General features: G+C 33.9%; 1 protein-coding gene across 5 annotated transcripts in view; it reads right to left on the reverse strand.

Moving 5' to 3' along the window:
• The window catches only part of BMPR2 (bone morphogenetic protein receptor type 2), a 209,241-nt gene that overhangs the window by 84,805 nt on the left and 110,875 nt on the right, over positions 1 to 13,561 (reverse strand). For all 5 annotated transcript variants that reach the window (XR_012469441.1, XR_012469442.1, XM_074191627.1 and 2 more), the window contains exons 2-3: positions 10,046 to 10,216; positions 9,650 to 9,820 (exon numbers count right to left, since the gene is read on the reverse strand). Coding sequence is in view for 3 of the 5 variants with exons in the window: in XM_074191627.1 (XP_074047728.1) it covers positions 9,650 to 9,820; positions 10,046 to 10,216 (342 nt within the window). In the remaining 2 variants the exon portion in view is untranslated. The remainder of the gene's footprint in view (positions 1 to 9,649; positions 9,821 to 10,045; positions 10,217 to 13,561) is intronic.

Here is a 13,561-nt window from a genome sequence, read left to right on the forward strand (position 1 = left end):
CATCACTTTAAGGTAGGTGAAGTTATCAACCAAATTTTACAATTCAAGGTCACACAGTTCATAAGTGTCTGAGGGCAGATCTGACATCATTTCTTGCTGTCTGTCACGCAGTTCAGTATCAGAAATGAATAAGGTTTTAACAGAGTAAATAACATTCAAAAAGAGGTAATACCTGGAAAGACTCGCATGAACTGATGCTAGTGAAATGAGCAGAACCGGAAGAACAATTTTAAAAGACTTGTGATGGAAAATACCATCCCTACCCAGAAAAGGAACTGCAGAATTTAAATGAAGACCAAAGCTTACTATCTTCAATTTTTAGAAGTTATGTATTATGTCATTTTGTTTTCTCTAAGATTTATTTTCTTCTTTTTGGATCTGATTCTTCTCTCACAATGGGTTCAATATTGATCTATGTTTAACATGGCTTGTTTAAGATTGCTTTCTGTCAGGAGTGGGAGGGAGGAAGAGAGAAAAATTGTAAAATTCAAAGTCTTGCAAAAAAAAAAAAGACTGGTAAAAACTACCATCGTATGTAGTTGAAAAAACAAAATATCTATGTAAAGAAAAAATCCATCAGTGACAGTTTTTTTTTTAGGTTTTTGCAAGGCAAATGGAGTTAAGTGGCTTGCCCAAGGCCACACAGCTAGGTAATTAAGTGTCTGTGGCTGGATTTGAACTCGGGTGCTCTATCCGCTGTGCCACATAATCGCCCCCAGTGACAGCTATTTTAAAAATATTTTTAAATTAAATTTTAAAAAAGGCACTATCATCTATTCTGATGTGGTACCTTAATATCTACAGGGGATTTCTACCTAACTATAAGTCAGTTGATACAAATGTATTTTCTCCCTTTTTAAAAAGTAAACTCCTTGAGAGCAGGGACTGGCTCTGCAATTTTATTTTATATTAATGTATAGCATATCATAAGCACTTAATAAATGTTTCTTCATTTATTTATTCATACAATTCTTTCAATAACATGCACATTTTTTAATGCTAGTACACTTTCTTATCTTGTTTTAATTTTTTTTTTTTTAGTCTTTAGGGAGGATTATTATGTCAGAGTCTGCATACCTTTTAAGAAATGGGGGCAGCCAAGTGGCACAGTAGATAGAGCACCGGCCCTGGAGTCAGGAGTATCTGAGTTCAAATCCAGCCTCAAACACTTAATAATTACCTAGCTGTGTGGCCTTGGGAAAGCCACTTAACCCCACTCCTTGCAAAAACCCCCAAAAATTTTGGGGCAGCTAGGTGGCGCAGTGAATAGAGCAACAGCTCTGGAGTCAGGAGTACCTGAGTTTAAATCTGGTCTCAGACACTTAATAATTACCTAGCTGTGTGGCATTGGCAAGCTGCTTAACCCCATTGCCTTGGCAAAAAAAAAAAAAAAAAAAAAAGGCAAATATTTCTTTTAAAAAATCAACTAATTCCATATAAGCCCAAGATGAATAAATTAGGCAACTGCACAAAATTAAAGAATCAACTTAGGAAAAGACATAAAAATGAACAAAAGCAACAACATGTCCATTGCATTTTATTTTCTAATACCATTTGTTGCTTGCACAATTTTTTCCTTAATTTTTAACCAATTTGTCATACAATCCTATCACTTCTAGAAAAAGGCCAATTGAAAAAGCTCTTCTGACTGGCCTGGCTAAAAAGGAATTGTATATGGAGTTGATTGGAAGATTCCTTTGAGGTACCCCCCTTCCTAAACATCTGGAAACTGAGAAGCAGAGAGGTTACATGACTTTCCCAAAGTCACACAGAAAGTAAATGAGAGAAGATATATTCTTTTTTTAACCCAGAAATATATTCTAAATTATTATTTTTAAATCACCAAATAAAACCATGTTTTAGTCTTTTTTGCTTCATTCTTTAAAAAAAGCCTTACAGACTAACATACAAGAGTCTGAGAAATTTATATAAATAGATTCCTATTATAAGAACTTGAAATAAATCTTAAAACAAGCAGTTTCTATTAGGTGACTAAAAAAGTACATATAGTCATTTCCAGAAGAGTATTCACTTTTGAAATTTTCTTTCTGTTCCCATACGTAAAATCACTTCTAATTTTACATTTGTCACAACATAACATGCAGAAATAGGAAAAAGAAACTCCTTGGGGTGGTAGATTTTGGAAGAATTCTGTTTTAATCAAAATAGAAATTTTCCAAAGGGCTAATTTGCTAATGGCTCAGAGTCACAGGCATCAAGACCAGCCAAGTGAACCCAGTAGTGAGTGAGACCTGCACAAAATGAATCTCTGAAGTAAATGAAGAATGAATTTTGGAGATAACTCAGTGGAGGCAACAGGAGAGGAGATGGTGGGGTGATGATATTTCCCTAGCACTTAAACATAGGTAAAGTCCTAAATATGGCACCTCATGTGAGGCAGGCGCTCTTACTACCATTTTAGAGTTGAGGAATGTGGCTCAGATAATTGAAATGACCTGCCAGTGGCTGGGGCAGGTTCATTTCCAAGTCTAGTATCATCGTGTACAATTAGTCGTGCTATAACACTTGTTTTGAAAATGCAAATTCCTTCCAGCATGATCTATATGGCAGGCATATGAGAAGGCCTGAGAAGGCTGTGAATTTGGTGCTTGCTTGCTTGTGCAGGATTTCAGGCACAAGACCCTGAGAGTATTGAAATTGGAAGTACTTCACAAGAACTAATAAGCTGAAGCCCTTCAACACCTTTTCTTCTAAATTTTCTGGAGGAAAAGGATCTGTGCAAGAAGCCCTTCCTTCCCACCCCTGTCCTTGCTCTGGAGCCATGGCCACCTTCTCACTGGCAGTAGCTGACCCTGTCGGCCCTGGCCCAGGAGTGAGAGGCAATCCAGAGTGCAGGCCAGATTCTGCTACCATTTATATTAGTATTTCTCTTTCTTTTTTAACCATTTAATAGTAAGGTCCTTTTTAATTAGGTTCTTAGCTTTTGTTTAAGGGTCATGATGAAGCTCTTGAGCTTTGTGCTCCAATAGCATTTTTCCCATCACACCTGCAGCTTTTATTGTATGATTTTTATACAACATAATGATAGCAGAGCTAACTGTTGCACCTAGCTGTCCTCTAAAAAGAAATCTTGATCTAAAATGCTATTAACTTATAAACCATTTCGGGTGCCCAAAATATAAATTTGATTCTTAGCTACTGCTAATTACTGTCTCCAAAAATGTTCATGTCTCTATCTGTATCTGTAAATCACCACTAATAGAATACTGGCATTAAAAATATGGTCTTGGGGAGGAAGATATAGAAAAGCTTGTAAAGGAGAGATTCATGGAAGAACATCAGGTTAAGGAATAGGAAGGCAAGATGGCAAGTAGAAATAAAATACCAAGAGTGAGGAGGAGCTGTTCTCAGGAAATGTTATAAAAAGGAGATAGACACAAACCATATATATAGATAACTATGAATAGGATACTATATGTATCTATGTGTATGTATGTGTGTGTTTGTGTGTATATATATATATATGTGTGTACACACACACACACACACACACACACACACACATCCATGCATGATTAATTGTAGCCCTCCAGGGGAGTAGGAGGGGAAAAAATAAACAGTGCTCAGTAGAGAACAGAAGAAAACACACAAGGAAGCAAAGATTAGATGGACAATTTTAAACACAATATATGGGATTTATCACATAGGTTTTCTGAAATGGAAATTTTTTTGAGTACCAAATTCTCTCTTTTTTCTCTCTACTGAGAAGACAAGTAATATGATACCAATTATACATGTGAAATTATGCAAATCATATTTCCATTTTTTTCTATGTTGCAAAAAAAAGTAATAGAAAAGGAAGACACAAAGAAAGGAGAAAGTATTCGTCTTGGAAATTTATTGCTTTATATTATGAATCTTCTTATGCTTTGTTGTACTCATGACATTGGTTTTTCTCTTATTCTACCTAGGGTTATGTCATTCAACATGTATTTCCAATTTTGTATTTAAGTTTAAAACTAGAAACCATAAAAAATGCTGTTTTATAACAAAACTTGAAATTGAGTACTGTGTGGATATGATGGATACATTGGTAGACTTTAAGTGAGGAGGATTTGAATTCAAATTCCACCTCAGAAGTAATGTGAATCTTACCTTAGACTCATTTACTCATCTGGAAAATAAAGGTAATAATAGTGCCTGGTTTAAAAAAATGGTGTTTTGTGACAGAAATTTGGAAACATAAATGGAGACCTAGAATTTCCCTTAACTTGTTCTCTTCCTAGTGTATTTGTACTGTCTTTCCCAGGTCCACACACTAATCAGCATGCCATAAACTGAACAGTAAACATTCTATGTATATGGGTATGAATGATTGCATTATGTATGGTTAGGCCAAACTCAAGTGGTTATGGACATCTTCCAAGACTAGGACAAGATCATCAAAAACTGGAGCATCAAAAAGTACCTTACCATCTTAGGGAATTCCTCTTTAACTTGGGTTCTACACTGGCATTCCTCTATCTCAATGGGAAACAACTTTGGCAAGAATAAATCTTATTTTATTCCTTGCCTGATATTTATGATGCCCAACAATTTCTCTCTTTGGTTATGTCATTCAACATTCATTTAAAAAATTTTTGAGTTCTAAATTCTCTCTCCTCCTCCTCTCCCCTGAGAAAACAAGCAATATTATATAAATAATACATGTAAAATAATGAAAATCACATTTCCATGTTTCCAAGATGCAAAAAAGTAATAAAAAGTAAGAAACATAAAGAAAGGGAAAAAAGTATGCCTCAATCTGCACTCAGTTCATCAGATCTCTGGAAATGGATAGCATTTTCTCAGGAGTCCTTGAGAATTTTCTTTATCATTGTACTGATCAATAGCCAAAAATCAACATGACCTTTTTCAAGGCCCCTTCACTAAAGTCTTCAGGCAAGAAGTCATCTCCCTCGTTTACACATCTTGTGAACCAACCTGTCAATGTCTTGGCAACTGGTCTATCACTAGCACAGAGTTCTCTCTACCCATGGCTGCTTTTCCTGTCTGCTATTCTCAGCGACATTTCTACCTCCCCTTAGGTACATCTGGGCCATTACGTCAAAATCTTAAGGTGGCTGCCCTCCTGTTGTTGATGATAGAAAGTGGTCATTTTTCAGGTGTGTTCTTCAGTACAAGTCAGACTAGATGGACTATGAAGTTCCTTCTAACTCAGAGATTCTTTGATTTTGTGGTATTTTGGTACATAGATTATTTTGGAGACATTAAATTATAACATGCAACACCCTCAAATCTGGTTAACCTGGTACTAGATTTCAATCTATTTTAAGTGATTCTTTCCTATATGGTTGTTCAAAAAAAGTACTTTGTAATCACTACAATGCAAGAAGAATTTATTATATATCCATCATGTCCAAAGCCTTCAAAACACCAATGTTTGCAGGAAAACAACATTTGACAGATAAATATATACATGATTTTTAGGAGAGGGCACTACCAAATAGGGGGATCAGAAAAAGCTTTTTATAGAAGGTGGATGATGAAACAGTGGATGGAGTTCTGAATACAGAAAATAGCTATTGGATCAGGGTGGCAGGAATACAGGGTGCCAAGGGAATAATGCTTAATTAGCTTGTAAAGGTAGACTTGTAGACACTCTTAAAGGTTGTATTAAATGCCAAACTGAGGAGTCTGTATTTTGTCTTATAATCAATTAAGAATAATCCACTGAAGTAGAATTAGAATTGAGCTTTAGAAAGATTATTTTGGCAGAATTGGTTAATAGTGACTACAGTTACCTATTATAGGATAAAACTGATAAGATTTGGCAACTAACTAGATGGATTGGAGGGTGAGGGAAAGGTTTAGAATGACTAAAATTTTGAACTGAAATGATAAAAATTAATTGGTTCCCTTAAAAGAAACTGAAAAGTTCACAGAATAATTAAGTTTAGAGAAGATAATGAGTTTCATTTTGGTTATGTGGAGTTTGACATTCCTACATAAGAACATCTTAACAAAAAGAACAGTAAGACCAATAAGAGAAGAACCAGATAAAAGTAATGTTGCAAAAAAAGCAAAGGAGAGGACAAGTAGAAGCTGGGGATTATTAGCTGTGTAAAACACTGAAAAAAAGGTCCTGAATGAAATATTTTCATTTTTATTCTCGACATCCCAGTATTCATTTTTTGTTGTTCAGATATCTAAAATTCATAGCCTGAAAATCTGATATTCTATCTAACATCAAGTTACTTTAATTAAAATTAATAAGAAAGCAAAATTGAAAGGAATATGCTAAATCTTCCCATATGTCACTTTTCTTTTTGGAGAAAAACACCTAATAATTGGAATAGTTTCTGAATGAGGGCTCTCACTTGAACACAGGATCAGAATTCTGATTGGGCTCTTGTTTTCAGATCAGAACCTTATATATGAACTCTATCAATCATGACTCCTGCTAATCACCCATCATGCAATGCTTATAGGAAGAATTGCTCTTTGGAAAGAAAACATAGCCAAAATTCATAATTCACCTTGTTCAACTTGTGAAACACATGAAACCAAATGAAAATTAGATTCCTTGTTCTTTTTTTTGGAAGTAAAAATGTTCCTACCCAATATCCTACATATAAAACCCAATATACCCAATATAATAAAAACAAATGACCATGGCTAGGTACAAACTGCTAAGGGAAAACAGGATATTGTTGGCTAAGTTGTTTTTTTTTTAAACAAGTTGGGAGCAAATAGATTTAAAATGAGTGATTTCTTGTATTCTGAAATCATCTGGCTGAGTTACTCCTCATTAAATCAGGAAATTAATGACCCCATGACAAGTTTACAGAGCTTATTTTATAACAGAAAAAAAGAACCATTATTCATGAGACTAATTCTTAAGTTTGATAGGAACAGGAGTTTTAAAAAAACAGAGAAGTAAGTAAATTTGCAACATTTGAGGGTTAGGTATATCAGGGACATAATGTATAATTTCTAGGGTGCGATAGCTGCTAGATTCAGTATTCCCTTGGTTCATTTCCAGTATCCTGTGAATTTTTTTGAGAAGTTTCCTTTCAGTGGTCTTTAAAGGATTTGCTATGGTTCTATGATGCTTATTGTAAAAGAACCAGCTAAGAGGAAAAACTGATGAACTGCATTAACCCCATGTCCCCCCCAATCCTACAACTGTCTGAAAGGCCATCTGACCTTTAGTAAAGAGTTCTGAGATATTTAAGCTTAATTCTATGATTGTATTATTTAATTTCCATAAAAATAAATTTCCAATTCTAACTGAACTATTAAATCTTGTTAAAATATCCATTCACTAAATCTATAGACTTAAAGGAATATCTATAATAATTTAGCTGTTCTCAGGGAAATGGAATTTAGTTAATAGTAATTGGTTTGATTTATTTTAGGATTGAGTTTTTAAAATTCAGAGGCTTCATTTTTCATGGGTTAGAAATTTAGAATGATAAATAATGAAATAAAACTTTAAATTGAAACTTTAATACAAAACATACACACACACACACACATGAAGAGTGAAATTGCAACTATGGAAAACAGGTGCTGAAGAAAGCCTTAAAAATATTGTTAAGGTCAGTTTTGTTGTATGTAATAATAACTACTCAACTGGTTTTTATACATAATAACAATGAATGATTTAAAGTGAAATACATAAAACTGCATTATAATTGATCATATAGATGGGCTTAAGGAAATGACATAAGTCTTGTAAATTGTAGAGAATTATACTCCTTGATATATTTTTCAATTAGACTAAAAGTATATGGTTCAGTTGAAAGAAACAATTGTGCCCAAAGAGCAACAAAAATGTGCATACTCTTTGACCCAGCAATACCACTACTGGGTCTATATCCTGAAGAGATGAAGAAAAAGGGTAAAAACATTACTTGTACAAAAATATTTATAGCAGCCCTGTTTGTGATGGCAAAGAATTGGAAATCAAGTAAATGTCCTTCAATTGGGGAATGGCTTAGCAAACTGTGTTATATGTATGTCATGGAATTCTATTATTCTATTAGAAACCAGGAGAGATGGGATTTCAGGGAAGCCTGGAGGAATTTGCATGAACTGATGCTGAGTGAGATGAGCAGAACCAGAAAAACACTGTATAACCTAACAGCAACATGGGAGTGATGATCAACCTTGAAGGACTTGCTCATTCCATCAGTGCAACAATCAGGAACAATTTTGGGCTCTCTGCAAAGGAAAGTGCCATCTGTATGTAGTTAAGGATCTGTGGGGTTTGAACAAAGTTCAAGGACTATTCCCTTTAATTTAGAAAAAAACATATCTTATTGTCTGATCTTGTTACTTCTTAGACTTCTTGTCTCTTCTTTAAGGATATGATTTCTCTTGCATCACACCCAATTTGGATCAAGGAACAATATGGAAAAAAAGTAAAGACTGACAGATTGCTTTCTGTGGGGGTGGGGTGGGGGGAGGGAAGTAAGATGGGGGAAAATTGTAAAACTCAAATAATATCTTTAATAAAAATTAATGTACTTAAAAAAAGTCATTGTTAAAAAATTCAAAAAAGGAAACAATTGTGAAAAGCTTTTATAGCACCCTAATCCCCTCAATTAAATGCTATAAAATGTTTCACTTATTCCATTTCATTTAAAACAAACGCATGTAGTGATGCCTTTTGATTTTACATTACAGTCATTTCTTAACATATTCTCTCCACCACTGCTCCCTCTACTTTCTACAGCAACTTAAAGGGTCCTTCCTACTCCTTTCCCCTTAGAAACCAGATAATAGGGATAAGAACCTCTCCTTAAGTGCAAAGCCATTATCAAAGCTTCCAACTGATTCAATAATCCTAACTCTTCACCTTATATTTTCCATGTATGAACAGAAAAATTGCAAAATTTTTTAAGTCTAAGTAAGATTCAATGAAAAACTTACATACTAAAATCCTCTAGAAATGCATTCTAAGCAAAAATGAATGAAATAATGTACAAATGGAAGAAATAAAATGGATAATATAGACACTAAAAGAGGATTCTGCATTAACTTTTTTTTAGCGGGGTTTTTTTGCAAGGCAAACAGGGTTAAATGACTTGCCCAAGGCCACACAACTAGGTAATTTTTAAGTGTCTGAGGCCAGATTTGAACTCAGGTACTCCTGACTCCAGGGCCAGTACTCTATCCACTGCACTACCTAGCCGCCTGCATTAACTTTTAAAAATAATATCTGCTATTGACAAAAATCTATGAGAGAAATAAGGAACATAATTAAGAATTAATGAACATAATCAATTAAACTGATCAAATAACAATAATAATACAAATAAAACTGAAGAACAAGTCCAGAAAGCAACAGAACTAAAATGGCAAGATGGAGCACATGGGCTTTCACTATGTTAACATCCATCTCTTTTTTTTCTAGTTGTTTAATTCTCTACACTACTTTGAGTACAATTTCTGGTTTATAAAGGATTGAAACCTGCTCATATGCAGCATGCACTTCTCTAACTCCTTTTGTTCTGTTAGCATTACATGTTTCTTTCTTATTTCTGATTTAAGAGAAAAATTTTCCTAAAGAATCTTAACTTTTATTCAAATTAACATGTCACTTTTTCATAATAATATAAAGGGACCATTGTAAAATTAAAGAATCATCTAAGAAAGTTGGCTTCAAGTTGTGACTTACTCAAAGGTGTGGTATCAGGAGGTGGAAAGTTCTCAGTGAAGTTGACGTTACATAAATCGGCTCTGCAACAACAGAAACGGTATGTTCCATTCTGGATTGAGGGAGGGGTGGTGGTTACAACACATTCTTCAAAGTGACACTCTTCAGGGTCTCCAATGTGAGACCAACATCCTATAAGGCAACAGTTATATAAAAGTAGGTTAGGAGAAGAGTCATACTGTCCAAATTTGGTGTTCATATCACATGTATAGAATACATTTATGCTCAGTTTTTTTCCTAGAAAGGATAAAAATGTAGCTGTGCATTTTTCTTTTTTTGCAGTCAAATTAAAATAAACAATTTGGGATCAATGAAAAGATAAAATAAAATCACCTTGGTCAGGAAAACATAACTTGCCTTGTTTCACGAGATTTATGTCCCCTTTGGATTTTTCCCAAAGTCCATAACAGGTGCTACCCTTTGAACATAAAACAGTGCCATTTTCATGGGATATACGACTTTCACCAATCCCTGGATCTTGCTGATATGGATCTTTAAAAGCACATAATCGTTCTTGATTCTGGGAAGCTAAAAGAAAGAAAAATTAAGGAATCAAAGGAAAAATAAAATTCATTGCTTTCATATCAAAAAACATGTTCAGAGCTATATGGATTTCACTTTTCTGTACTCAACACTAAAAGGCAATTGTAATAACTACTCTTCCTTCATTTCATATTATCCAACAAGAAATCCACTTTCAAAATAATTTGATAAAAACAATTTTCCATAACTAAAAAAATGAATATCCTTCATTTTTTCCCCACTAATAAAGAAAATGACCAACATCAGATTTTCAAAAGGTTTATTCTACCCAACCCTATTCCCAGCCAAAAGGAGGGGAAAATGAATAATGCATCCTAAACACAATAAAATCATTACCAGGAAAATATGTTGGCCTTCAGTGCCAATTTGCATATGTGCATGTATAAAACCAGAAAGAAAATATTTTCCATTATTTGGGAAATACTAATCTTGAAATCTTATCAATTGTCAATGAGGTATTATTATTACAAGTCTCAGAAAAACCAAAAATTCATTTATTATCTAGATAAATAAACAATTCTAGAAAAATTCTACAGTACTTTGGCTATGAATATCAGAACTGTATATCATGATTTTAATAGCAAGAAAATATGACTTAATCAGTACTCAAGTCTTTTAGTTCTCTATCAGGAAGTGAGTAGTATTTCTCATCATCATTAGTCCTTTAAAATTCTGTTTAATCATTACACTGATTTAAGTCCCTAAGTCTTTCTAAGTTGGATTTTTTATAACATTCTTGTCATAGTAAAAATTATTCTTCTAGTTCTGCTCATTTCAATCTGCATCAGTTCATAACAAATCCTCCCAAATTTCTTTGAAACCATTCCCTTCATCAATTCTTATGGCATAATAGTATTCAGTAATATTTATATAACTTCAACTGTTCTTCAATTAATGCAAACTCCCTCAATTTCCAATTCTTTACTCCTGCTAAAAGAGGTATGAATATTTTTATATATTCTTGGAGTTTGTAGGACTAATCATTTCTTTAATTCTAATTCCCCATTCTTCCTTCTTCCTATTTTTCTGTTGAGTAAAACATTTCTTTACTGAACTCTGCCTATATGTGGTTAGTATATATTCTTACCTCCCTTATAAAATTCATATGAGAGAAAAGTTCAAATGTAAGTCATTTCTCTTATTTCTTCCTCGTTTGTATAGATTACTACTTGTAGGTACCAACTATATAAAATAATCCCCCCCCCCAACTTTCCGCTTTCTTTCTTTCTTCCCTAGAATATTCTCCTTTCCTTCTTTTTCTATACTTCTAAGATCATCAAGATAGGAGAGAACTACTTTCAGATCTTCTAATTAAACACTCTCTAAGATCTCTAATGAAGGTAGGATTCAGAAGAAGTATGTGCATCATTTCTCTTGTTTAGTAACTTATGACCGTTTATGTTTATCTTTTATGACTCCTGAGTTTTTTCTTCATATTTTCTATGAAACTCTTTCCTTTTGATCAAGAATGCTTTATTTCATTAAAGGTTCATTCTTTCTACCCCTTCTAATAAATTACACTTAGTTTTGTTAGCTAAGATATTCTTCAATGTAAGTCTATATTCTTTTGCTTTCTGGAATATTCATTTTTCCAGATTTTGAGTTCAGATGTTCCTTCTGAAATATCATATTCCCTTCTTTCTCTTATGTTCTTGTTCATTAGAGGCTGATAAATCAAGTGTGATTCCATAGTGTCTTCCTAGTACATGAATCCCTTCCTCCTGGTTGCTTATATTATTTTTTCCTATGACCTATATTACTCAGGATTTTGGCAATCAAATTTCTGTGAATTTTTATTCTGGGACTTCTTTCAGAAGGTGACAGATTCTTTCTACCTCTATTTTGCCCTCTTATTCTAAGAGGACTGGGCAGTTTTTTTTTCTTTAAAAGTGTTATTTTCCTCAATATTTTTTGTGTGTACCTCTTTTATGAAGTATTCGTGGTCTTTTCATAATTTTTTCCTCTTTACTTTAATTTTTTTGCCTAATTTTTCTTCAACCACCTTGATTTTGACAATTTCTTAGCTCTTCCAGGAATTCTTATTGGGCTTGCATCCAACTCACATTTTTCTGTTCTTTGAATCTTTGTGGCTGTTTTAACTTTTATTGTCTTCTTCTGAGTTTGTGTTTTGAGTTTCCCTGACACCACAGTAGCTTTTCATTGTCAGTTCTTTTTTTGCCATTTTATTTGCTCATTTCCCACTCTATTTCTTGATTTGGAACATTAGTTAATGTCTAGTTCTTCCCATATATCAGAGTGCAGCATAGGACATTGTCTCTTAAACTTCAGGTTTTTCTCACTGCCATTTTCACAGCTAGTTTAGATCCAAAAATTTTGTTGTTTCCAAGGTGGTATGGCCCTTGAAGAGGTATCACTACTCTCTAGGTCCTTACCTGAAGGGGCCTATGATCCCTTGGGACTAGAAGTGATATTGCACCTCAGGGTTTCTCCTTCCTCTTTACTGAAAGTATTCCTCTCCTCCCTTGAACTGGGACCCAAAAATGGGTATAGGTAATGCCAAACAGTTTTGGTCCCATGTCCAGTGGTAACACAGGGGATCCCTATAATTTCTTTCTGACCAGTTGCTAGGTCCCCTTTCTGACCTCCTATGTTGTTTTGGGTTAGAATAATTTACTCTGGAGCTTTTATTGGCTCTATCACTCTAAAATTCAAACAGATTTATTTTAAAGTTGTTTGAAGGGGAATGTTGGGTAAGTTCTACTTGGTTCTATCCTGGAAGGCCAATAGTTTTCTTGTGGTATCTAAATTCTTTTTTTTTTTTTGGCTTTCAGGTAGTCCAATGATTCTTTTTATTTTTTAAGGTTTTTGCAAGGCAAATGGGGTTAAGTGGCTTGCCCAAGGCCACACAGCTAGGTAATTATCAAGTGTCTGAGACCACATTTGAACCCAGGTACTCCTGACTCCAGGGTTTTATCCATTTGAGCCACCTAGCCACCCCCAGTCCAATGATTCTTAAAGTATTTTCTGTTTTCCAGTCAGTTTTTTTATTATTACTATTATTATCCATGTTTATCCTCCTTTTTAAATTGATAGTTTATTTTTCCAATTATGTTATAAAAGTTTTTCAACATTCATCCACTTCCACACTTATTTATCTGTTTATTTATTTATTTACTTACCTATTTATTTATTTGTTCGTTCATTCATTCATTCATATGTTTTTTAGGTTTTTGCAAGGCAATGGGGCTAAAGTGGCTTGCCCAAGGCCACACAGGTAGGTAATTATTAAGTGTCTGAAGCTGGATTTGAATTCAGGTTGGATTTGAACTCCACTTCTATATTTAAAAGGTACACAATTTTCTTCCACCC

Source organism: Macrotis lagotis, chromosome 6, assembly GCF_037893015.1.
Source record: "Macrotis lagotis isolate mMagLag1 chromosome 6, bilby.v1.9.chrom.fasta, whole genome shotgun sequence".
Lineage (NCBI taxonomy): Eukaryota > Metazoa > Chordata > Mammalia > Peramelemorphia > Peramelidae > Macrotis > Macrotis lagotis.